The sequence below is a fragment of the Ochotona curzoniae genome, unplaced genomic scaffold, assembly GCF_017591425.1.
Source record: "Ochotona curzoniae isolate NIBS_2020 unplaced genomic scaffold, NIBS_Ocur_1.0 patch258, whole genome shotgun sequence".
Lineage (NCBI taxonomy): Eukaryota > Metazoa > Chordata > Mammalia > Lagomorpha > Ochotonidae > Ochotona > Ochotona curzoniae.
In genome coordinates, this window is record NW_024466815.1 from 773489 (window position 1) to 799165 (window position 25677).

Here is a 25677-nt window from a genome sequence, read left to right on the forward strand (position 1 = left end):
GTTGTAATGTGGGGGTGGGGGTCTGCCTCCAGAAAACAAGATGACAGAAGCTAACGTCATATTTATTGGGAGGACAAGGATGTGACATGACCACTAGTGTGTCTTTTGGGGGGATACAGGGACTGGTTTCCAATATCTCCCCCAACCCCCTCCACTACCAGGGGACTCATTCCTGGATGTAGAGGTTGCTAGGGGCAGTAGGATCATCTGCTGGTCGCGTCTCTACAATGACAGGCCTGGAGAGAGAGGGGAGACATAGGTCATTGTTTCATTCATTCATTCACAAAGTCGTTAATAAAAAAGTGTGGCAGCGCCCTGCTGGCCCAGAGCCCTGTCCCCAGCCTTTGAGGAGCCCACAAAATGGACAGGGAGACCAGCATGAGTTTGGAGGGTAACACAGAATGCAGTGCGTGGCCATAAGGCCAGCCAAAGCTGGGTGGAGCCTGCAGGTGGCTTGGGAGGGTGGAGTGTTCCCCGCAGGGGGGCTGAGGTGAGAGCCACAGGGGTTCGGCAGGACATGCCCCGTCCCATGGGCCATGGCCAAGGCTAACCATCCTGAGCAACAGAAGTATTTTAAGCAAGGTGAGAGGCACATGGGCAGACTCTGATTACTGTAGAGACCCCCTTGGGGTCCACACGATGGAGGGGCTCCCGGACGGGACCCCCATGGGCTACATCTGAAATTATCTGTGCTCCACATGACAGTCCTAGATTACGCTCCCCAGAAGAAAATGAAAACAAGACCGTGCCAGCCTAAAGAAACAAATGGTGGTGGCAGCTACTATGTGGGGTTCAAAACAGAACCCCTTCATGGACACGAGCAAGGTCAACATCTCGTGACTGTGGTTCATGACCCGTGGCTGTACTCTGGAGGGACAGTGGTCTTTCTGCTGTGTGGCCCTTGATTTAGAGGTGCACTGAACCTGTGATCACAAGTTGAAATTATGAACCAAAAGCATTCATGAAAAAGCCAAAAGGGAGGAAGGAAAGAGCGAGGAAAATATTTCAGTATTCTAAGCCATACCTATGAAGTTTGCAAAGTCTGTTCTTTAGATATTAATAAATAACTTTTTTAAAAGTGGAAGCAAAAAGATGTGGAGAAGGAACAGCTCGTCCCTACTCTACAGTGTCAATAACAGAAACACGAGACGGAGGGGGTGGTAACACGAGGATTTGGCAAGCAATATCACCAATAGGCTATAAAACCAATGAGGCCCAGTGCAGTAGCCTAGTGGCTGGAGTCCTCGCCTTGCACACGCCAGGATCCCATGTGAGCACTGGTTCATATCCTGGCTGCTCCACTTCGCTTCTAGTTCCCTGCTTTTGGCCTGGGAAAGCAGTGGAAGACAGCCCAAAGCCTTGGGATTCTGCACCCATATGGGAGACAAAGAAAAGTCTCCTGACTCCTGGCTTTGGATTGACTCAGCTCTGGCCATTGTGGCTACTTGGGGAGTGAACCAATGGATGGAAGATCTTTCCATCTCTCTTTCTCTGTGTAAATCTGACTTTCCAGTAAAAATAAGTGAATCTTTAAAAACAATTTTTTAAAAATAAAACCAATGGGCAAAAGTTATTTAAGCAACAGTATATCTAGCCTTTGAGAGTCTCCCCAAAAGGTCTCTCTCACAAAGGAAAAAAGAACAGCTACCCAGTGAGAAAACAAGCCATCCCACCCTCACCGAGTGACCCAAGACATCATCACCGTAATGGGACAAACCAGCGTGTGTGTCTCTTGATGTCATGTACTGAAAAGGACACAACCTCACTTCTGTGGTTTTCCTGCCCAAAATGCATAACCGGGAAACCTCAAACTTAACTGAGGGGCATTCTAGAAAACAGCTTCACTGCAATCTTCTAAAAAATGGTCAGATGGTGAAAGAAATAAGCCTGAAGAACTCATCATCCTCTAAGGGCGGGCAGCGTGACCCAGTGGGTCAAGCCACCACCACTTGGGATGCCTGAATCCCACATCAAAGAGCCTGGTGTGAGTCGCTGTGTCTCCCACTCTACCCACCCAGCTTCCTGCTAATGCACCTGGGAGGCAGCAGACAATGGGCCCAATCACTGGGCATTTGTGCTCCCCAGGTGAGAGAAGGGAACAGAATTCCTGGCTCCTAGCCTCAGTCTAGTCCAACCTTGGTTGTGTGGGCATTCGGGAAGTGAATCAGAAGATCAAAGACATCCCTCTCTCTCTCTCATCAGGAAAAAAAGACCCCAAAAAATGACCCCTACATGCACCCTATGATCCTAGATTGGATCCTGAACCAGAGAAAATAATTAGCTTTTCTGGTTATAAAGGGCAGCACTTTGAAACTTTGAATGGCTATTTGAGTTAGAAGCCTGGGATAGCGATATTGTCTTGGTTGTAACAGCTGATTTGCTGCACAAAAGCACACCCTTTAATTCAGGAAGCATGTGCTGAACTACTTAGAGATAAATGGGCAACAGGTTTGCAACATACTCCCAAGTATTCAGAAAAAAAAAAGTTGACTTTTTCAACATTTAAGAAAGATTAAGGAAAAATTGATGTCTAGAGAGTCTTGGTGAAAGGGAGATGAGAATTTGCATTATTTTTGCAACTTCTCTCAACCTGAAATTGTGTCCAAAGAAAAAGTTTATTAGTTATTTTTTTAAAGCCAAGGAACTAAAATAAAAATATAAAACAAGGGTGCAAGCACATGGAACAGCAAGTTAAACTGCACATGGGATTCCCCTCTTCACGCAGTGGAGTGCCAGTTTGAGTCCTGGCTGCTCTGCCTCCAAGCTAGCTTCCTGCTGACGCGCCTGTGGGCAACGGATGATGGCTCAAGTACTTGGGCCCTTGACACCCACGCGGGAGATGCAGCTCAGGCTTTTGTGGGCATTTGGGGAATGAACCGTTTGGTCGAAGGTCTTTCTCTCCTCTGACACCCTACCTTTCAAGAAGATGAAAATAAGCATTTAAAAATGGATACATAAAATGAAAATACACCCTCCATTGCCATGTAAAAAAAAAAAAAAAGACTGTGGGAGCCCAGGAGTGCAGCAGAGGTCAGGGGACACTGTCTAGGCTAAAGTCATGGATGGCTGGGGACCCCTTGGAAGCCCCTTGCTTCCCGCTGTCCACACCCCCCCATGACCTTACCTGGGAGAGCCAAGCAGCCGGAAGGTGAGGGTGGGGTCTCTCAGCTCCTGCAGCAGCTGGGGGAAAAGTGTGTCAGCTCCCGGAAGACCCTCCCCTCTCTCATAAAGATAGCGAGGAAAGGTCTCCACCATGCGGCCTCAGGTCCAGAGAGACCGTTGCCTGCCCTGTGTACCAGGGGTGTGACAACAGGCCAGTCATCACCCCTTCTCTGCCTCGGGTTATTCTCCTGGGAAATCACAGCCCCCCCGCCACGTGACTGCAGGCACTGCAGGAGGTGTGGTATTCCAAGTCCATCTCCCCCTGGCTTCCCCACAAGATGACAGGCCGACCCCCGGGAAGTGAGGCCATTTGCCAGAGGCCACTCCATCCAGGCAGCCAGGTCCATGCCTCTAAGCACCTGTCCATCTCTACAAGGTGCAGAGAGACACAGAGCTCCTTGCAGGTCACGAGACAGCCAGGGCTGAGGTCAGAACTCAATCCAGGGCACAGAGAGGACTCCCCGTCCCGAACCTCCCACCCTGGATCAGTTCTCTGTGCACACAGCTCGCATGTCTGGATGGAGGAACATACCTGGTCGGAGCCTGGAGCCCACACTTGCACTCCATGCTTCCAGAAGGCCTGAAGCCGACCCCCAACCATAGCTGGGAAGAGAGCGGTGCCTGTTACCCCTGGGGATCCCGGGACCTCCACCCCTCATCTGCGGCCTTCCCTTTCCTGTACATACCCACAGCTTCCACAGCTTCTGTCATGGGGATCTCGGGTGTGCGCAGGCCCCGGACTGGGGTGCCCTCTGGGGTCACCAACTTCAGAGAGCCTGGAAGGTAGGGGAGGGGATGGGGAGGGAGAGAGGAGGGACTTTACTAAGGATCAGACAACAAATTAGGAATAAACAGCTAAGGTGCTCCGGGTTTCTGAGAGTCTGGGCCTGGGCGTCTGAGTGGGGGACCCAGGAAGGGGAGGGAGGGAGGAGGGCTCATACCGTCCATCAACACCATCACCATGTCTTCCTCTACCTGGGTCACCTGCACTGGCCCCTTGTGCTCTGTTTGAGAGGAGGGGGCCGTAAGGACCAACTCTACCCCCTTACCTTTTCCCTGCACCACACCAAGCCCGGACCCTATGTTAGACAAGCCTTTAGGTCCCAAGCAAGCAGGCTAAAATCCCGCCCATTTTCAGTCGCACCTGTGACGTGAGACCCGCCTAAGCCTTGCCCCAATTCCGCCCCTCAGTCTCACCCTCCGCGAGACCCCCGGCTCACCCGTGCTCATCTCGCCCAGCCAGCAGGAGAGCGCGCCGAAGCGCACCGTGTGGAAGAGCACGGACTTGGCCGGCCGCCCGGGGCTCACGCCGATGCACACCGAGGGCAGCTCGGAGCCAGGCGCGGTCAGCAGCGCGAAAACCGGCAGAGGCGTGGGGAGTGGGAACAGCACCTGCTGCAGGCCACGGGGGAGGGAGGCGAGCTCAGGGGGCGTGGCTAAGAGGCCAGGGGCGTGGCCGGGGAGGGGCGTGGCCGAGAGCAAGCTCAGGAGCAAGCCGGGGAGGGGCGTGGTCGGGGAGACTAGGGCCGAGAGCGAGAGCAGGCCCAGAAGGGGCGGGGCTGATGCGTGTCTGGGGGCGGGGCCGTGGAGGGCGTGGCCTGGAGCCGGCCTGGGGTTTCCGCAGCATTTCCGGGGTCTCTCAGTCTGAGGAGACGCCGGCTGGACGTGGCAGGGGCTCGGGTCTCAGAGGGCCCAGGTGATGCAGCTTTCGAGGCTGAGGGGGTGTGGCTTCCATTGCGGGGTTGGGGCGGGCGTGTCACCCGGGGGACAGGAAAGTACGCCCCCCAAAGACCCGGGGCCTCGAAATCCGCGAAACTTCCTTTAGAAAAGCCGAGGAAACGGTCCCTACCCCCCCATCCCGCTCCCGAACGGGGTCTCCTAGGAGACCCGGGTCCTGCCCTTCCTTACCCGGACAAGCAGGAACTTGTTCATGGGCTGGTACCACTGCATCAGGACCACCGACGTCTCCAAGGCCCCGCACAGGAAGGGGCCTCCTGAACTGGAACCCTCCGCTGCGGGTGTGGACATGAGGAGTGGGGGCGTGGGTCAGGCCCAGGTCCTCTCCCCCCACACACCTGCCCCTGCCCCACCAGCTTCCCACGGCTCCCGCCCTCCCGGACCTAACAGAAGGGAATGCCAGCCCACCCACTCTCCTCTTCCTCCCGCCATCCCTGCAAGTTCCCGCATCCTGGCTCACCCACACAGCACGCCCGGCAGCCTTTGGTGTCCTGTATCTTGGTGGAGACCATGTTCTTCCTGCAAGACAGATGGGTATGAAGGGTGGTGGGACAGCCCAGGGAGTTGGGCTGGGGGCAGGGAGACCTTAGGAGCCCCCCAAGAGCCCCCAGGGAGCTGGTACCTGGCTAGTAGCCTGTGGGGGCTGATGTGGGAGATGGGACTTCCAGTTCTGGCCTCTTTCCGTTCCAGCAGGCCCAGGATGCTATGAGAATACAGGTGGGGGGTCTTTCCTGCAGTGTGCGTGTGTGTGCAAGAGGTTATAGGAGCCTGAACGTGCCGCCACCTGATCCCCACTCCTTCACTGCGCCCCCTCCCTCTGCCCCAGCCTGCAAGTCTCTCCGCTTTGCTTGGCGGCGATAAACAGCAGTAGACACAGCTGCCACGTTCCCGACCCCCTCGCAGTATCGGCAGCCACCTCAGGGACAGTGTGTGCTTAGCCCATCCCACGAGGGAAAATGCATTACAAGAGAAACTGATCTTAGGGCAAAAGCAAACACTGGAATCGGAATCCCTGCGTGGGTTTTTTCATAACGTGCATGTTCCTCCTGGGAACTTTCAGAAGCTGCTCATATTACGAAGTTGAAGAAGACATAGATCTAGAAATTCTCCTGCTATTTGCCATCGCTTATGTGTTACCAGCTAGCTTAAGTCCGCTGTTTGGCTTGTTCCCTGCTCAGTTTAGAAATTCTTTTATACATGGGGTGGGTGTTGATGCGGTGGTGAAGAGACTAGAAGGGCCAACCCTATCAGAGTGCCTGGGTTCGAGTCCCGGCTCTGCTTCCAATTCCAGCTTGAGGCAACTGCGCATCCTGGGAGGCAGCAGGAGATGGTGCGTCCTTGAGACCCTGCCACCCACACGGGAGACCTACAGGGGGTTCTTCTGGGTGACTGGCTTTGGCCTCTCCCATCTATGCTATGCTATGGTGGGTATTTGGGGAGTGAACTAAATAGATGGAAGATTCTCTCATTCTTTTTAAAGTAATAATAATAAATTTTCTTGGTACCAAATATTTACCATAATAGATTTTTTTAAAAAATCTGCAGCTGGCTCATTTTAGTAAAGTGTGGGATTAGAACAGATTGTCAGCTGGACATCAAAGCTGCAGAGAACCTTGGCACTGACTGATTTGGCAGCTGGGACCACAGTGCGCTTTCTTTGCGGATGGGGAAACTGAGGCAAGAGATTCCTTGTGCTAAGTCCCACCATGGACAAGTGGCTGAGATCTAAACCCCAGGGCTTCGGAAATAGTGAATTAGCTGTTTGCAGCTGGGCCCACCTCAAACCCCTGACCTTTAACACCTTAACCTCTGCCCTCCCAACTCCCCCTCCCTGTCGCCCCCACCTCTGCCCCTCAGCCAGACCTGAGAGAGACATAAGCACGTTGTTGATGGAGTATACCCAAGTGGTCCGGTTAGGAAACAGCTATGGAGAAGAGGGGCAGGTTTCAGAAATGGTCCAGGACCCTGCCACCCCCACATCCTGCCATGTCCCACCAGGTTGCTGCCCCTCACCATCTCCAGCGTGGCCTCCTGATCGCTTCGGTTCAGGATGAAAATGCCCTCCTCTGCCCCCAGGAGCAGGTGCTGGTCTGAGGGGACAGAGAGCAGGGATGCTGGGGTCCACCAGGATCAGGCTCCTGTTCCTGAGGGGTCCCCCACCAGCTCAACCCCACACACAGGCCCTTGGACTCCAGGTGTGACCCATCCCCACTCACCCCTAACTAATATACTCAGCTTTTTCTGGGATCTGAACTCAAAGCCCAACCAGCCCCACCGGCCAAGGTCATGCTCCCTGTCTCTGTGACTCCCCACAGGTCAGTTGTTCTGCCACCTCCGACTAGGAAACCCACACCTTCTGACCTCTAATCTGAGACCTGCTGCTCTTCCCCCAGTGGCCCCCATTCCTGTCCCCATCCCCCACACTTCAGAGCCCCATCTCATCTGTATAACCCCATCTCGGCACGGATCCCCCAGTTCTGACAGCTATGAGGGCCTACAGCCCTGCAGCGGTTTAAGCACAATCCTTCACTGAGCTTGCCTCGTCCATCTCTGGTCACTACACTGCTGCTCCCACTGCTTTCTGATCCCCAAGATGCCTAACCCCCAACACTGTCCCCAATCTCTGCCCCTAGGCTCTAGCTGACCCTGCTCTGGTACACCAGGCGCCCCCGCCCAGATCCCAGGGGTAACCCACAGGCTCTCCTATTTCAGTTCGGCCACTCCCTGCCCCCATGGCATCCCCGCCCCATCCCCTGGCTCACCTTTGGTGGATGGGTGCGTCCAGGCGGCTGTGCTGTGGATTCGCAGCGGGCAGCCATTGAACAACTTTACTAAAAGGGCACATTCCTGGGCAGGCTGTGGTGGGGAGCAAGGGACAGAGGACGGGGACAGAGGCAGGGACTGAGACTGGAGTGGGAGTGTCTGGACCCCAATCCCGCCTCTTCCTTCCCAAAGGTATGCTATTGCTTCCGTGGGGCCCACAAACCATGGGCCACACCTGTTCAGGGGTGGGCGCTAGGCCTGGTGGCGAGGATACAGGCTGAGGTGACGGTGTCTAGACTCCTGCCTCACCCTGCTCATGGGCACCCTGGGCGGTGGCAGTGATGGCTCAAGGTCCCCGCCACCCATGGGGGAAATGTGGGATTGAGTTCTAGGCTCCCAGCTTCGGCCTTCTCAGCTTGGCCCTGGCCATTGTGGGCACTTTGGGGAGTGAAAAAATATATTCAGGAAAAGAACTTACATCTGTATAAAATATACACAGATGCAATAATACAGTATAACAATGATTTTTTCCTGAATCTGCCTTGTTTGAGAGGAGTTGAAGTATATGGGAGGGGCTGGTGTTGGGGTGCAGTGCGTTAAACCTCCCCAATACCAGTGTCCCATACCAGATGGCCGGTTCAAATCCCAGCTGCTCCATTTCCTACCTAGCTCCCTGCCAATGTTGCTTGGGAAGGTAGTGAAGGAGGCCCACGTACTTGAGCCCCTGCCACCCACATGGGAGACCTGGGGGGGAGTTCCAGGCTTCTGGCTTCAGCCTGGCCCAGACCCAGCTGGTGCTGCCATCCAGGAAGTGAACCAGCAGATGGAAAATCTCTCTTTCTCGCCCATTGTGTCACTCTGCCTTTCAAATAAAGAATTCCTTAACAAAGCACCAGATTCTAGGTTCTTCAGAGAAGGCACGTGAGTATACTTGAATTGCTGGGCCCTAGTCTCCCCAAGTGTGAGATGGGGGACTCTGAGAGATGTGTCTCTGTGACAGCTGCTGTCCCTCCCTGTCCCCCGCAACCCATCTGCCACACAGGAAGTGCTCCACAGCCATCCACTGCTAGGATTGCGATGCTTCAATAAGCATCACCTTAGCCCCTCCAGCTCCACCCCTGCTATGTCCCCAGTACACCTGGCCCTCACCTTTCTCCTCAGCCTTTCCTTCTTGGGGGGCAACAGTGGGGGCTGGTCTGGCTCCCGGGAGGGTGGGTTCCACAGAGAGGGTTCTGGAGGGGGCAGGGAAGGGAAGGGGAAAGTCGGCCTCCAAAGCCCCTAACTCCGTTCCTCCAATCCCCCACCCCCGCCAGCCCACCCCATTACCTGAATGGGCAGTGAGGTGGGGGCTGCGGGCGACTGGGGGAGGCCCAAGACGGGGGGTGCATGGAGGAGGCCCGCTGGCACACCGGACCAGCACCCCCGGGCTCAGCTGCCCCTCATCCCCAGCGCCCCCAGAACCCTCTTCGGATGGAGAACGGAACTTGGGCTTCGGAGACAGGGAGGAGCATGGGGGAGGCATCAGATGAGCAAAAGCAGGGAGAAGCCAGCTCCACACAGGCCCAACCCCCAGGGAGCCAGGGCTCAGACCCTCCCCACCCCACCCCTCCACCACCTGTTATTCTCTGCCCTCCCCTCATCAGCACCTCCAGACACTGAAGGGTTCATGCTGGGAGTAGCAGAGGTGGGGTTCTAGGGACCTGAGGCTAAAGATAACCCTTAGCCCTAGCACGTCCAGGGAGGCCACGGGCAGATCCCTGAGCGCAGTCCCGCACCCCTATGTCCAGCCCTAAGGTCCAAGGACATGGTCTCTGGCCTCCAGTGCCTTACCTTGGGGGGTAGTGGAGGAGGCATGTCCTCGGCAGGGGCGGGGCTGAAACACAAAGATGGGTCAGAGGGGTTGAGGCAGCCAGAATGTGAGGGGGCTGCAGGCCTGGGACTGGGGTAATTTCCTTGGGTCAGGTTCCCACTGGGAATCCAGCATTCCTCAGAGACCTGATGCACAGACTACAGTGGAGTGAATGAACCAGGGCACCCTGAAGCTGACCCAGGGCCTGGGGAGAGACGGGGCCTGGGCTGGGACTGGGACTGAGGGTCTGGCTTTTGGGAAATTTCCAGGGCGAAGGTCCAGGCTGAAGTTGAGCAAGAATGGTGGAGGATAAGGGACTCAAAGGTCAGAAGAACATTCAAGAAAAGTTTGAGACTGGGGTGCCGCTGAAGCCCAGGGCCAAGGAAGAGGCAAGAAAAGGCCTGTGGCTAGGTTAGAATATTCTAGAAGATTTTGGAAGAATCTAGGACACACCCATGGTGAATACAGGTGAATGCTGGAAGTTGTGGGTCACATCAAAGGCCATGTAAGAAGCAGAAAGAAAGTGTAAATACTGCATTTGGGGTTGGACTGGGATCCAAGGTTGGAGGTAAAAGGGTGGAGGGTGAGGTCGGCTTGGGGACCAGGGCTGCAGAGGAGAGAAGGTGGAAGGCAGAAGCATTGAAGGAGATGGGATCAAGGTGGGGCCGAGCCTGGGGAGCTGGGCCGGGGCCTCTCTTACATGTCCACGTCGTCATAGTCGTCGTCTGACTCAGACAGGTCCCTCCTAGGAAGTGACTGGCATGAGCTTCCAGGAGTGGCTTGTGCCATCCCAGCCCCCTCCCCACCCAGGGTCCCCCTCACCTGGGGCTGCCGCTTTGGAAATCTGCAGGGGGCTGCAGGCCAGCCTGTGGGATGGGCACAGGGTCAGGCCAGCCTGGGGGGAACGGCAGGAGAGGGGTGTGGGGGAAAGCAAGGGGGTCTCTCACCGTGTGGGTCGTGGGTCTGTTCTCCAGGCCTTGGAGTTTCCTGAACTCCATGTGCCGCCCTGTGTTGGGGGAGGGAGAGGCAGGATATCACCAGCTGGGAGCTGGGGGCTGTGAGGAGGATTTGGGCATTGGGGTCCATCTTTAGGATTTGGGGTCTTGGTTTGGGGATGTCAAAGTTTGGCACCAGGGAAATGGGACCAAAAGCGGCTCCAGGCAGTCTGATTTCAGGGTCAACAAGGGTGATGCAAGTCCTGACCCAGATTTCTAAGTACAAACTTCCACTTTCTTTCTGTTTATTGTAAAGGCGGGCAGAGAAGTCTTGCACCTTCGGGTTCTTTTTCCCAGATGCCAGCAAGAGCTGGGGCTGGGCTGGCTGCAAGGAAGTGAGAACTCGGTCTGGGTCTCCCATATGGGTGGCAGGCGTCAAAGGGCTTCAGCTGTTACTGCCTCCCTTCAGCAGGTGGCATTGGAAGCAGCGCTGGGGCTGGCGTCCACTTACCTACCCTCAGAGGAGGCGTCTGAGGCCTCAGGGGGGGTGTGGGTATGGGGGGTGGGGTCTGTGGTCATTTTATAGGCACTCTGGACCCTTATGGTGTGAGAGCCGGGATGAGGGGTCTCTCCAGTTTATTACAGGTCCTGGGGATCCCCCACCTCAAGTCTTCTCTACTCACGAGAACAGTCTGCGTCTGGAATTCCCAGAGAGCTGGAGCGGTGGGTGGATCGGATCCGCCGCGGGATGGCCGGGGGCAGCTGGGCAGAGGGGACAGTCATAGGGCACACAGCCCCTAAAGCCTCACACCCCGCTCTCCCCGTTGCCCTCCACGCGCTCCGCGGTGTGCCAAGCACGCGGCCTTGGCGTCTCTCAGGCCAGGGCGAGGGGGCGCTGTCCACCAAGGCTCACCTCCGGCTCGTCGTCCTCATTCTCACCCCCCAGCGGCCCCTTCCCGGGGTTCCTCAACTTGTCCAGAAGGTCTAGGATGAGGGCTCTGCTCAGCCCAGGCTGGGACACCATCTGGTGCTGCAGGAGGAAGATTGCTGAGCGGGCCGAGGCCGAGGCCCCTGGAGACCGTGATTGCTGAGACATTCTGGAGGCAGGGTTGAGGGGGGCAGGGAAGTTTGGGGGATCTGGCGGGGACTTGTAAGTTCCAGCAGCTCAGGGGAGCTGTGAAATCTGAGGGGGCAGATCCCAAGCACTGCTAAGGACATAGCTCTGCAGAATGGCACCCCAAGATGACAGAACTCCAGAGGGCTTCTCCCCAGGAAACACTCACAGTGAGCATCTTGGCAGCACTGGGCCGTTTCTTGGGGCTCTTGGTGAGCGTGACCTTGATGAAATTATGGAAGGCGGCCGACCTTGGGGGTGAGGGCATGAGGGGTCAGGCACTGCCCTGGCTCTGCCCCAGCCTTCTCCCATCCCCCACACCCCTCTTCCCTCTCTTACCATTTGCCCTTCTCTTTCAGCCGAGGAGGCTGGTAGCCGCTCTTGGTCATGAGGAAGAGGACTCTGGGACGCAGGGAAGGAAGTTAGGGCTCAGCAACCCCATATCGTGGCTTTATGGGGAACGGGGAGCGATAGCATTGGAAGGATGCATTCCCCCAGGGAAGCCATGCAGGGGAAGGCTCAGAAGGGGGGTTCATGAGTTGGGGGTTTCCAGTGCGGGGGGCTGAAAGGAGGTTTTTTTTGCTGGTGGCTCCTGAGGGCTGGGCAGGGTCTCTGGGCAGCCCCCATCACCACCATCACCACACCTGCCTACCTGAGGGGGTGCACATCAAACAGGGGGGGCTGGAGCTCAGCCAGCTCAATGGCTGTGATGCCCAGAGACCAGATGTCACACAGCTCGTTATAGCCCCCCTTCAGGGCCACGGCGGCCACTTCTGGAGCCATCCTGGCGGGTGGAGGAAGAGGAGGCAGAGACCCTCAGAGAACCAGTGGTGGCACAGGTAAGGGAGGGGAAGTGGTGGGGCAAGGGGCTGTGTGCTGGAGAAGGACACTGAGGCAGGAACTAGTGAGGGACAGAAATAAGCAGGATGGTAGCGGGGAGGGGAATAAGAAGAGGTGGCATCCGGAAGAGAGCCGTGCCAGGTAGAGAGACAGGCCATGGAACGGCTGGAGAGGCCCACTGGGGAGGTAGGACTGAGTCAGGGACCCGTGTGGGAAAGCCACCAATGCCCACCGTACTCCCCCAGCCCCAGCCACCCGCCTGATGCCCCTCACCAATAGGGTGTCCCGATGAAAGAGAGCCGTCTGGCCAGTGTCGCCCCGATCTGGGCAGAGATCCCAAAATCCGCTGCAGGCCAGCGGAGGGAGAGAGTAAGAGAGTCAGTGACCTGGGTCCCCTCTGTCAGCCTCCCCTGACCACCCCCAGCCACCTCCCCCACCAGCCGCGCTCACCCACTCACCCAGTCGGACCTCCCCAGCGTCATTGATAAGAATGTTGGCTCCCTAGGAACACGGGAGGGGCTTGAGCGGCAGACCCTCCTCTGTGGCCCCCTACAGTGTACCCTGACCCCCCTGAGTCCCCTAGATGGACGGTGTCATCCCAATGCGTGGCACAGCCCTCAGTGGCACCCCTGCCCCATCCCCACCTTGATGTCTCGGTGGATCTTCTTCTGTGAGTGTAGGTAGGCCAGTCCCTGGGGAGAGGGCAGGCGAGGAGACTGTGAGGGCTGAGCGGGGACAGTGGGCATGGCATAGCAGGATGGGGACTGCAGGGGGTTCTGACTCCACCCACCTCGCCCTCTAGGCCTCTCCTTACCTGCAGCACCTCCCGGCAGACATAGCTGATCTGAAGCTCCGACAGGGAACCTGTCACTGCAAAAGGGGTGTGTGTTGGGGAGGGCCCTGACCCCCACCCATGGGTGCCTTCTGGGGAGCACAGAACAGGTCGGGTTGGGGGCAAGGGGAGATGTAGTGGCCATGCGGGGAAGCAGGCTGGAGGGGGACAGTCCCTCAGCAGGCAGGGACTGTGTGCCAGGCACAGGTGACACAGCGGTGACACCCAGGCCCTCGGGGAGAGCACCGTCCAGGGGATAGGACAGGTGGGCGGGGGTGGGGGAGGAGGGCAGGCAGGAGGCAAGACAGTGAGGGCACCGCATCACATGCAAGGTGCTCAGAAATAGAAGGAAAAAAGGCAGACAAGACAACAGGAAGTACGTGTGGGAAGGGTTACAGCACTTGCCACAGGTGGTCAGCGATGGTTATTCTAAGGGCTCAGCAGTCGTGTGGACCCAAGGCCTGGCCCCGGAGTGGGGTGGGAGCGAGGGTAGGAAGAGGAACAGCCAGCGCAGGGGTGGGATGGAAAGCAGTAAAGTGCAGGGAGGGAGAGAGGAAGATCGTGGGAGGTGAGCTTGGCCAGCCTGCGTAGGCTCAGACCTCCCCCACCAACTGTGGAACACACGTGGCGAGGGGTGGGGGCTTCTCGTGGGTTGGCTCAGGGGCGACGAGACTGTACCAAAAGAGGGCAGAGAAGGGGGACAGTTCCCAACTGTGGCAGACATGCTGTGAGGAGACAACAGGGAGGGAGTAGGGGAGGGAACAACCCAGACAGACAGAAAAGGGGCAGAGACAGACCCACGAAGGGAGGTGGCCAGAGACATCCCACCCCCTGCCAAGAAAGCGAGAAGCAGGCTAATCAAGAGATCAGGTCCAGAAAACACAGGCCCACTGAGACATCCAAGGAAAGGCAGAGACATGAGGACCAAGCCGGAGGGTGGGGAGGGGGTGAGGGATGGGGGCACCAGCTGCAGAGTGACTGAGACTGGAGAAGTTGTGGGAAGGCTGGTGGACCAGGCCCAGGAGCTCGGCACCAGAAAACAGCTTCCTTGTTTGAAAGGCCCATCAGAAAAATAGCTCCCGCAGACAAACCCAGCGAGGTGGGGAGAGGTGTGGATATGAGGGGTGGGGAGGCGTCCAGCCCCCCTCCAGCCCCTCCTCTAACCTTGGTAGATGTCCTGGAGCGAACCAGCTCCGCAGAATTCCATGCAAATCCAGAGCTTCTGCAGCCTGCAAGGGGTCACAGTCATGATCACTGGGCTAACAGCAGCAAGAAGGTGGGGGTCCCAGGCAAGCTCCGGCTGGCTGTCCTGCCCTAGTTCAGTGAGAACCTCCACACCCACACCCAGGCACAGTGTCTCCCTCCCTCCCTTCCCCTGCCCACCCAAAGGGGCTGGCTCCATTCCCGTTTCACAGATGTAGAAGTAGAAGTTCAGAAAGGAAATTGTGCACACGGGCCGCTTGACTTAAACCTAGGTTTTGGGGGTGTGGGACTCAGGCCGCAACCCCACTGCTATCTCATACACGCAAGATTGTGGAAGTATGGAGGAGGTAGGGGTGGGAGGAGGGCACAGGGTGCACTGCCTGGAGACCCCTGAAGTGTCTTGGGACACCTGCAATATCAAGGGACTTTGTTCCCAATATAAAGAGCCAGAGGGTGCAAAGGACAGAATGGCAAGGCCTGAGTCGTTGGGGGAGCTGACTTGTAAGCGGGTTACTATAAGACATCAACTGTTCTGGACTGGGGTACTCTGATCAGAAAAGTGGGGTTCGGGAGTAGAGGAGTGCCCCAGATAAAGATGGGAGGTACAGGATGAGAGATTAGGGTCGGCAGGTGCTCCCCCACCCCCACCCCTGGGCAAAGAGGACCCCAGCTCAGGGCGAAGGCTGAGGCGCGTCACCAGAGATAACTGCCGTGGTAGGCCACGATGTTGGCGTGCCGGCAAGTCTTCAACATGAGGATTTCCTTCTGGAGGGTGGAGACATCGTCGTCTGCGAATGGTGGTGGGGAGAGAAAGGCAGCTCTAAGGAACGCAGATGGAGGAGTCTGTGTGTGTGTGTGTGTGTGTGTGTGTAAGGGACTGGGCAGCAGGGAAGGGGTCCCAGGCCCCTAGGCTCACCAGGCTCCATCTTCACCATCTTCAAGGCCACCACATCCCCTGACACCTTGTCCCGAGCCTTGTAAAGCGGAGGATTACGGTTGGAGGGGTTCCAGTTGTCCCTGGCATCCCCGAGCCAAGGCCAGGCGCTGGAACCCTCCAGCACCCCCCTGCTTGCTGGAGGCCTCACCGCCCCTTCCCCGTCAAAGAACACAATTTTCAGGGCAACGAGCCGCAGAGGGGGGCTTCCTCACCTTGAACACTTCCCCATAGGTGCCGCCACCCAGCCGGTGAAGCAGGTCGTAGTGGTCCCGGGGGTCCCTGTTGAAGATGTCGGGGTCCACGAGGTCCATCCCTGGGGGGCTGGAGCTGGGCCTGTGCCCAGGGGCCAGCAGGGCCTCAGGGCTCCAGCGCTGGCACCTCCCTCCCTCCTTCCCTCCCCACAAGCCCTGCACCCGCCTGCCTGTCTCTGTGGGCTGTGGCCTCCCCCTTCCCCACTCTCGCTTCCTGCCCCAGCTGCAGGCCTGGGCAAACGGCTCCACCCCCTGTCCCCTGGGCTCCCAAAGCCTGTGAAGAGCAGCCTGCCTAGGGACCCAGGGGACCCCTCCCTCTCTGGACACCCCCATGGCCCAGGACTAGATGTAAATGAGATGCAAATGACCTTCATTGTAATCTGGGGTGGGGTGCACCCTAGTCCGCCCTTCCCCCGGTTCTGGACTGGTGGTGGAGTGTGTCCGGGGTTACAAGTTTGGGTTGAACCTCTGCTGGGTGCTTAGAGGTGCCAAGTCTGGGTGTGGATGCCTGTGCTGTAGAGCTAGGCCTGCTCCCCTGGGGTGCAGAGATAGACATGCGCATGGCTGGAGACCTATGTGCACGCGTGGATGTCCCCACGTGAGTAGCCACACGTGTGTTTTCACGCGTGCAGTGTACAGTCTTGCATAAATAAATGAAGACACTCTCAGAGGGGCAGAGTGTAGGAACCCCTGACCCCAGTAGCTTTGTGCATCCCCCTTCCCCTATTTCTTTTTTTTTAATTTATTTATTTTTATTGGAAAGTCAGATCTACAGAGAGGAGGAGAGACAGAGAGGAAGATCTTCCGTCTGATGATTCACTCCCCAAGTGAGCGCAACGGCCGATGCTATGCGGATCCGAAGCCAGGAATTTCTTTCCGGTCTCCCACACGGGTGCAGGGTCCCAAAGCTTTGGGCTGTCCTGGACTGCTTTGCCAGGCCACAAGCAGGGAGCTGGATGGGAAATGGAGCTGCCGGGATTAGAACCGGCGCCCATATGGGATCCCGGCGCGTTCAAGGAGAGGACTTTAGCCGCTAGGCCACGCAGCTGGGCCCCCTTCCCCTTTTTCTAAAGCTGAGCTAGAAGGTGGGGACCAGGGCTCAGAACTTGAAATGCAGACTCTCAGGCGTCCAGGCATGGGATTCGACCAAGGCCCAAAGGGAGAGCTGCTACGTGCATTCCGGCACAACTCAGTGGGCTTTCGACCGCGCGCGGCATGACGTGCACGCCCGCCAGCAGGGCGGGATCGGGCCGCGTCCCCGGGAGCTCGTGCACGCGCCCGCACCCCAGGCGTGCAAAGTCCGGGAAAAGCTTAGCCCCGCCCCTCCTGGCTTCACTCAGCGCGGCTGCGCCCTGGGGGAAACTGAACTTATTCTCCCGCTGCCGGCCCGGCTCGGGTAGAGCGAATGCGCAGGCGCCCACAACGCCTGCTTGAGGGCGGAGCCCGGAATAAATCACGTGGCAGTAGGAAAGCGTGGCTGCTCACGCCGGCGCCTGGCTTCTTGTAGCGTTTCAATACGTATTTCCGTTTCCACCGCTTCCTTCTCTTCCGGTCTCGGGAGACCTCCTCTGTTGAGCGTTTGAAAGTACCGGGTCCGGTGGCCGTGGTGGTGGTGAAGGCGGCGGGCGCCATGGCGATGTTTGAGCAGATGAGAGCGAACGTGGGCAAGTTGCTCAAGGGGATCGACAGGTGTGAGCTTGGCCAGACGCCGCGGGGTGGCCGGGGTCGGTGCCGGCCGCAGGGTCTGGGGAGCTGGGGTTAGGGGGCGGCGTCCCGGGCCGGTGGGGGTCAGGGGGCAGTGTCCCGTGCTGGAGCTGAGAGTCAGGGGGCAGAGACCCAGACCAGGGCTGGGGGTCGGGGGACTGGCCGGAGCTGGGGATGAGGAGGCAGAGCCCCAGGCCAGTGCTGGGGTTAGCAGGCGGCGTCCCGGGCTGGAGCTGAGGGTCAGGGGGCAGAGACCCAGACCAGGGCTGGGGGTCAGGAGACTGGCCGGAACTGGGGGGTCGGGGGACTGGCCGGAGCTGGGGGTCAGGGGATGGCGTCCCGGGCTGGAGCCCTGGCCCCGATGATGCTCGAAGCACAGGCTTGGCCCATGCGTCCCGGCCGTGGGAAGGAGGGAAATGCCGGTCAGTGTGCTGTCAGGTGCCCATGTGGTTGCTGGGCTCCGCCTGCCGTGTGATCACCCTGGCTCGACCCTCTGCCAGGTACAATCCCGAGAACCTGGCCACCCTGGAGCGCTACGTGGAGACACAGGCCAAGGAGAACGCCTACGACCTGGAGGCCAATCTCGCCGTCCTGAAGCTGTGAGTGTTTGGCCCTGTCCCCACTCGGGACCCCAGAGCAGGAAGGTAGCTGCGGGGACTTCTTTGGCTGTGTGAGGCCAGGAGGCTGAAGGAGGAACGGGGGATGGCTTTTATTTAGGGGTGCAGCAGGTTCGTTAACCTGTGGTGCCAGCATCCCACACGAGCACCGGTTGGAGCCCCCAGAGGCTGCACTTGAGGTGCAACTCCCTGCTGATGCACCTGGGAAAGCAGTGGGAGGTGTGGCCCGTGGCCGCCCGCGTGGGACACCCAGATGTTCTTCCAGGATCCTGGTTTTCAGTCCAGCACAGCTGTGACTATTGCAGCCATTTGGTGAGTAAATTAGCAAAGGAAAGATCTTGCTCTCTTCTCAGCCTCTGCTTTTATTTTCTTTCTTTTTTTTTTTTTTAAGATTTATTTATTTTTATTGGAAAGGCAGATCTACAGAGAGTAGGAGAGACAGAGAGGAAGATTTTCCATCCAATGGTTCACTCCCCAAGCGGCCGCAACAGCTGGAGCTGAGCCAATCTGAAGCCAGGAGCTTTTTCCAGGTCTCCCACTCGGGTGCAGGGTCCCAAGGCTTTGGGCCGTCCTCCACTGCTTTCCCAGGCAACAAGCAGGGAGCTGGATGGGAAGCGGGGCTACCGGGACTAGAATCGGTGCCCATATGGGATCCCGGCGCGTTGAAGGTTAGGACTATAACTGCTGCTCTGTCCATCCGGGCCCACCTCTGCTTTTCAAATAAAAACTGTTTAAGATACAGTGGCTACAAGTGTGTGAGAGGTCAGCGCATAAAGCTGTATATAGTTTAGCGGAAATGCAGACTGCAGTCTTGCTCTGCTGGCCTGGCACCATCCGCTTGCTCTGAACTTGACCCCATGAATTCCTCTGCCATGTCGCCCTCACCCCTGGTTTTGTGAAATCAATACTACTATTTTGTTAGGCAGAGAGAGTTCCCGTCCACTCATGGACTCCTGAATGCCTCCGGCCCCCGGGACTGGGGATCTCTGTAGGGCTGCCTGGTGGGTGACTCGGGCCCCATCACTTGAGCCAAGGATATGGCAGACGGCGGGGGGCGGTCGGGAGCTGGAGGCTGGCAGCAGGGCCAGGCACGTGCGGCCTTGGGGAGCCCGCCGGGCCGGGCAGCTGTGTTTCATTGCTGTCATTGCCGTGTGCAGTGCCCACTGTGCGGCTGTAGCTTTCCCAGCTGTCGTCCTGTGAGTGGCCTTTGGGTTTCCTCCACCTCAGGTCTGTCTTGACCTGCGGTCTGCTGTATGTGTTTTGTGTGCGTGAGGAGGGGATCTGTGTGGGGACAAGCAGGTTGTCGCTCTTGGAGACTGCTCACCACATCTTGGCCGCTGTGCCCTAAGCTTCCTCTTTTTTTTTTTTTTTTAAAGACCCAGACGGCAGGATAGGGTCTTTTTTTTTTTTTTTAATCATAAAGTCAGATATACAGAGAGAAGGGGAGAGAGGAAGAGCTTCCATCCGTTGATTCATTCCCCAAGTGGCTGCAACGGCCGGAGCTGGCCAATCCGAAGCCAGGAGCCAGGAACTTCCTCCAGATCTCCCACGCGGGTGCAGGGTCCCAAGCCTTTGGGCCATCCTCAACCGCTTTCCCTGGCCACAAGCAGGGAGCTGGGTGGGAAGCGGGACCACTGGGATACAAACTGGTGCCCATATGGGATACTAGTATGTGCAAGGTAAGGACTTTAGCCACTAGGCTACTGCGCCAGGCCCCATAAGCTTCATCTTAAGTGGCTTCATCACTGTGTCACCCCGTAGGGCCATGTGGCAGTGGTTCTTGTTGGGGAGAGAAGCAGCTGAGGCATCAAGAACTGCCGAGAAGCCATCCACAGTGGCCAGGCAGGGAGCAGACTCATCCCCCCTCCCCCGCCACTGTGAGCCTCAACCACAGGCTTGTGTGCCTGTCCTCCAGGGTGGTGGCAACAAGGGTTAACCCATCCCCTTGAGCAGAGCGGGACCCAGCAGGTTAGGGTGACACACCCCGAAGGGATTGTGGGTGAGGCTGGAGACAGCTTGTCTGAGCTGCCCACTGCTGCAGTGTGCCACCTGCCTGTGCCTGTGGGTGCTCTTATTACCATGCTTCGTTTCCATGCCAGGTATCAGTTCAACCCAGCCTTCTTCCAGACCACGGTCACGGCCCAGATCCTGCTGAAGGCCCTCACCAACCTGCCCCACACTGACTTCACCCTGTGCAAGTGCATGATCGACCAGGCCCATGTATCCTTCCAGCTCGGGGCTGGGGCAGGGGGCAGTGGATGGCAGGAGGCAGTGGATGGGGGTGCTGAGAGCTCCCCAAGAGGGCGGCTGTGGAATCGCTGCCCTTTATGCCATGTGCCTGTTCTGGGTTTCCGGAGAGCTGACCCCTGCCCTCATGGACCCCTCACAGGAAACCACGACAGGCCTCCCACCAGTGATAACCCAGAATGGTGGGGACTGGGATGGGAGGGGGCCGGAGAACATATGTCGGCCTGCCTGGATGTTTCTGGAAGGCTTCCTGGAGGAGGGAGCATCTATAAGATGAGTGATTGGGTACAGGGGCAGGTCAGAGGGATCCAGAGTCTGGGAACAGAATCTGAGCTTAGCTGTTGCTCAGAGGCAACACCGCAGGTTTAGGGTGGTGGGGTGAGGTGGGCAGAGCATTTAACATGGAAGTGGCCGGTTCTCTGGGACACTGCAGAGCCCCAGGAAGTATTAGTGGGGTGGGGCATTCAGAGTCCATTTGTGCTTTAGAAAGAAGCCCCTGATGGTGCCTGCAGTGAGAATAGCAGGTGATGCCAGCCCGGCCCTTCACTCAGCTGCTTTGCTGGGGTGGACCTGGTGCCTGGCGGGCTGAGCATGCCCCTTTGAGTCACCTGGTCACCTGCCACGCTCAACAGATCGCCCCAATGGTACCTGACAGCAATGTAGGTGGGCACACGTGCCTGTCAGTGACATCACGGTGTTTCTAGGTTAAGCCTGTTGGATCAGGAGGCTCAGAGCGGGAGGCTGGGGAGGGTGGGCAAGGTTCCAGCGCCAGCCTGGACGGCAGGGGCGGGAATGTGTGGCCCGTGGGCTGCCTGGCCAGTGAGAGCGTCTGTCCTGACCCTGCTGAGGCGGTTGCAGCGAGGACTTGGAATTCGGGAGACACACAGCAGGCTGACTTAGTGGAAGGAGGTGCTGTATGGCTCAGGGCTGATGTGCATCCTTGGCGGGCTTCCCTCCTGGGCGCCGAAGCTGTGTGTCCTTAACACTCGGCTCCTAGCAAGAAGAGCGGCCAATCCGGCAGATCCTGTACCTTGGAGACCTGCTGGAGACCTGTCACTTCCAGGCCTTCTGGGTAATGTCCCTCAGGGCTGGGGCCGTGACAGGGGGGTCGGCTTTGGACAGGGCGGCCGCTGGGCTCTGGGCAGCAGCGTGTCGAGAGCAGGGGTGATGAGCACTTTGTGGCAGCCCGCTGGCCGCAGGGTCCCCAGGTGAACAGGCAGAGTCTGGAGTGGTCATGGGCCCCTGTGTCCCAGCCTCTGACTGCAGCCTCCTTCAGCTGGTGGGACAAGGCCTGGCCCTCCGCCTCCTTGTTCCTCAGTGCCCAGCTCCCCCGGCTGTGTGGTCAGGTGGGCCCCGCTTGGTTGGCGTCTGCCTTCCCAGAGACCATGTCTCGTTTGTGGAGCCCGCCTCCCACCCTGTCCTGATTCTTAGGTGGGGTGGGGGAGCTGTAGAGGAAAACCTCCCAGGCCACAACCCCTCTGTCCTCTGCGTGACCTGACTCACTCCCATCATGCTCTGGACCACCTACTTGAAAGGCAGAGCGATAGAGAGGTGATCCTCTGACCTCCGGCTCACTCCCCGAATGTCCGCGGTGCCTGGGCCGGGCCAGGCTGAGGCCAAGAGCCTGGACCTCGATCCGGGTCCCCCACAGGGTGGTAGGGCCCAAATGTTCGTCGTTTGCTGCCTCCCGGGGTGCATGATCAGGAAGCATGGTGGCGGCAGCAGCAGTGGCTGTCTCAACGGAGTCGCCCGGCCTGGAACCTGCGCTCCTGTCCGCTGCAGGCTGAGCCCGCCAGGCCTAGCTGCTTGTAGCTGCTGACCTCGGCGCCGGCCACACCGCCTGTGTCGTATGTGTGACCCTGGCTGTTGCCCTTGCAGCAAGCCCTGGAAGAGAACATGGACCTCCTGGAAGGAATCACCGGTTTTGAAGACTCTGTCCGCAAATGTGAGTCCTCGGGCTCCCTGAGGATGTGGGCAAGGGGCGGGGCTGGCAGCAGGGCCCCAGGGCAACCCCTCACCAGCTTTGTCTCCAAACACAGTCATCTGCCACGTCGTGGGCATCACTTACCAGCACATTGACCGCTGGCTGCTGTCTGAGATGCTCGGGGACCTGAATGGTAAGGCCCCCTGTGTGTGGTTGGGGTGGTCAGGGGAGGCTCGGTTGTGAAAGAAAATGGGGACCGATGCAGCTGCTTGCTGGTCAGTCCCTGACTAACTGGGGTGGACATAGGGAACATGACAGGGTGGCATGGATTTGTCCTCCTGGGACTGGGCTGAGGGAACTGTGCCCGAGCCATGCTGTGAGCCACACTGTCCTGGAGGGGGCAGCCTTGAGCAGGTGGCCCGGGACGCTAGAGGCCTCCAGGCTGAGCTGACCTGTTCACCTGGCAGGCAGATGGGCAGGCAGATGTGGGGTCAAAGCCCACAGCACCTGGGGCTGGGTCAGGCCGAAACTGGCTGCTGGGAATTCAGCTTGGGTCTCCACACTGGTGGCAGGGACCCATGTGTCTGAGCCATCATTTGCCTCCCACGTTGTACGTGAGCAGGGAGCTGAATCAGGAGTGGAGTGGATGGAGCTCAAACCAGACCTGCTGGGGATGTGTGCCTGACCTCCCTCCCTCTCGCCTTTCACGCAGGTGGTTTTGCGTGCGTTGCTTCCAGTGGGTGCCACCTGCTGTTGAACATTGTGTATCGGGTTTTGCACCAAGTACTTTAGATCAGGCACATGCTTGGCAGGTTTTTTTTTGAAAGATTTACTTATTTGAAGAAAGACACAGTGAGAGAGACTTTGAACTGCAGGTTCACTCCCTGCATGTCTGCAGTGGCCAGCTCCGGGCCAGGCCAAAGCCAACAGCCAGGATCTTCACCCAGGGCTCCCACACAGGAGACAGGGCCCAAGCACTTGGGCCAACTTCTGATGCCCAAATGGGATCCCAGTGCTTGGAGCATACTGTGTGGGGGAGGGGTGCTTTCAAAGTGACCTTGACATTCCCATTGACTTTTTGGTTTTTTTTGCAAAAAGGGTTTTTGTTGGTGATGGTGTTGATGACATTGCAATCACCCAACCATTTCACATGGTTTGTGGGTTGGGGGGCGGGACCGATCAGTGATTAGTGAATGCAAACCAGGACTTGAACTGGGAGAGGGGAGATTCAAAATGAGTGAAAGGACTGAAGCTTGGTGCCGGGTCAGGACACGAACGCTGCAGGGCGCCCTCTGGCGGCTGCCTGGAGAATGAGCCAGGGCCGGAGCTGTGCTGGGAGGTCTCCAAGGGACCCTGTGGGATGGGGCTGACCATGGCCGTGTTCCCTGCAGACAGTCAGCTGAAAATGTGGATGAGTAAATACGGCTGGAGTGCCGACGAGTCGGGCCAGATCTTCATCTGCAGCCAGGAGGAGAGCATCAAGCCCAAGAACATTGTGGAGAAGATAGACTTTGACAGTAAGTGGAGGGGTTGCGAGGCCTGCGGATGGGGTCTGGGGTCTGGAGTGGGGACAGGGAGTCTGTCTCCACCAGGAACCTCGTGGGCCGGGGCTCCATCCTGCTGCATCCCCTACCCCCACCTGTGGGGTTGACTTAGCTGGTGGACCTCTCACTTCCCTGTGTGTGTTCCCAGCTCGGAGATGGGAGACAGCAACAGTAATGACAGCACACACAGGCATTCTGACGCTCATGTCCTTGGAGCTCACGTCACACACATTTTCCCAGAACTTTTTTATTTGCTTTCAAATTTGAAAAGCAGAAAGACAGAGAGCTCCTGTCTGCTTAGTCATTTCCCAGACATGCCCCTAATGTCTGGTGTTGGACCAGACCAAAACCGGAAGCTGAGAACCACAGTGGGGTGGGGGTGCGAGGGACCCAAGACTTTGCTGCCACCCTGGCACAGAACGCAGCTGGGCCTGGAGCCTGGCACCGTGCTGTGGAGGATGCGGGCACCTTCAGGGGCGGCTCAGCCAGTGTGAGAGGCACCTGTGTACCGCCCTACCCCCAGGCTCTCATGCCCTCCTGCAGGTCTTGTGGTATGCACCCCATGAGCTGCCCGTGTGAAGGGAGCAGGGCCACGTATAACAGGATGAGCCAGGCACACAGCTCGGAACATGTTCACTGTTAGACCCACGTGTGGACATGCGTTGCCCTGACAAGGCCCGCCTGATGGCTCAACAGAAAGCGAAGTGGACTTTGAGCTTGCATGCTGACTCCCCCTCTGCTGCAGGCGGGGTGTCTGGGGGGAGAATGGGGTCTCCCAGCCATGAAGTTGTGTGACCATGGTGGGCCGTTTTATTTTTTGGTTTTTTGTTTGTTTGTTTGTTTTTTGAGTGTTTTATTTTTTGGGAAGGCAGATTTGCAAAGAGAAGGAGAGACAGAGAAAAAGATCTTCCGTCCGCTGGTTCACACTGTTATGTGGCCACAATGGCCAGGACAGAGCCAATCCAAAGCCAGGAGCCAGGAACTTCTTCCGGGTCTCCCACCTGGGTGCAGGGTCCCAAGGCCTTGGGCCGTCCTTGACTGCTTTCCCAGGCCACAGGCAGGGGCTGGGTGGGAAGTGGAGACACAAACAGATGCCCATATGGGGCGCTGTGCTTGAGGGTGGAGGATTAGCCTGTCAGGCCGCAGCAACCCAGTCTCGAACCTGGTGTTTGATAGGAGCCGGGGCCATGCTGGGTTGTCTGGGAGAACCTGAGGTGAGGGGGCTGCAGAGGTGGGCCGCTGCCAGTGCTCCGAGCGACAGATAGTGCACACTGTCATGCCGTGGCGTCCTCACTGCCTTCCATGGCCTGGGACACCCGCATCAACTTAGAGTTTCCGGATTCAAGTCCCGCCTGTGCTCTGGAGCCAGCTGCTTCCCGAGGCACACCTGGGAAACACTGACGGCGTGCTCACTTCGGGTCCCTGTGACCTGCGTGGGAGAGCAGACGGCGCTCCCGGCTCCTGAGCTCTGTGTGGCCTCTGCGGAGGACCGAGCTGATGGAAGAACTTCCCCGCTCTCTGTTCTCCGCAAGTCAATGGAAAACATGAGCAGACCCTGCTGAATGATAGCAGGAGGCGAGGTGAGCGCAGCATGGACCCAGAGTGGCACCTTGGAGAAGCTCCAGGGAGATGTGATGTGACCTGCCCAGGATCACCGTGCCAGTGGCTGCAGGACAGCCATGTGAACTGTGGTGCCAGGGTGCCTGTTGACTCCAGCTGCTCGGCCGGGTTGCAGTGTGCCCTCCTGGACTTCCCACAGCACACCTCATATCTCCCTCTCTTCTCCACAGGCGTGTCCAGCATCATGGCCTCCTCCCAGTGACTGGCAGCCCCCTAATAAAGACCTGTCGACTTAGCCCTGCTGTGGCCTCTTCCCTGTTGGCATCCTCCATGACCCCCCGTGGACTTCCTCCTCCTCTCTCTTCCTTTGGACTTCCTGCCCTGCCCTGCCCTGCCCTGCCTTGCCCTGCCCTGCCCTGCCCCCTCCTTCCTGGCCCTGCCCTGTTGGGGAGGGCAGC

General features: G+C 58.1%; 2 protein-coding genes across 5 annotated transcripts; one reads left to right on the forward strand and one right to left on the reverse strand.

Annotated features, from left to right (window-relative positions):
• Window positions 1–46: 46 nt before the first annotated feature.
• On the reverse strand, window positions 47–15785 carry LOC121166877 (mitogen-activated protein kinase kinase kinase kinase 1). 2 transcript variants are annotated; one of them, XM_040996200.1, is made up of 31 exons: window positions 15585–15785; window positions 15352–15409; window positions 15133–15223; window positions 14397–14461; window positions 13215–13270; window positions 13045–13092; window positions 12859–12901; window positions 12674–12746; window positions 12213–12344; window positions 11900–11962; window positions 11730–11811; window positions 11360–11476; window positions 11130–11208; window positions 10459–10517; window positions 10334–10377; window positions 10212–10256; window positions 9493–9535; window positions 8989–9151; window positions 8812–8894; window positions 7662–7746; window positions 6913–6989; window positions 6763–6823; window positions 5522–5630; window positions 5360–5418; window positions 5071–5174; window positions 4383–4557; window positions 4104–4166; window positions 3849–3938; window positions 3695–3765; window positions 3125–3180; window positions 47–236 (listed from the first exon to the last, which is right to left on the reverse strand). In XM_040996200.1, exons 1-31 carry the CDS (start codon window positions 15681–15683, stop codon window positions 167–169), a joined length of 2463 nt encoding a protein of 820 aa, XP_040852134.1. In that variant the 5' UTR covers window positions 15684–15785; the 3' UTR covers window positions 47–166. The 2 variants fall into 2 exon arrangements, with proteins under 2 accessions (XP_040852134.1, XP_040852133.1); XM_040996199.1 differs by having other exon boundaries at window positions 7662–7755; window positions 15585–15784.
• A 1332-nt stretch (window positions 15786–17117) lies between these two features.
• Window positions 17118–25514, forward strand: LOC121166879 (eukaryotic translation initiation factor 3 subunit K). 3 transcript variants are annotated; one of them, XM_040996202.1, is made up of 8 exons: window positions 17119–17312; window positions 17828–17926; window positions 20044–20164; window positions 21189–21263; window positions 22070–22136; window positions 22231–22308; window positions 23507–23632; window positions 25450–25514. In XM_040996202.1, exons 1-8 carry the CDS (start codon window positions 17254–17256, stop codon window positions 25479–25481), a joined length of 657 nt encoding a protein of 218 aa, XP_040852136.1. In that variant the 5' UTR covers window positions 17119–17253; the 3' UTR covers window positions 25482–25514. The 3 variants fall into 3 exon arrangements, with proteins under 3 accessions (XP_040852137.1, XP_040852136.1, XP_040852138.1); XM_040996203.1 differs by lacking the exon at window positions 22231–22308 and having other exon boundaries at window positions 17118–17312; XM_040996204.1 differs by lacking the exon at window positions 17828–17926 and having other exon boundaries at window positions 17161–17312.
• The last annotated feature ends 163 nt before the right edge of the window (window positions 25515–25677 follow it).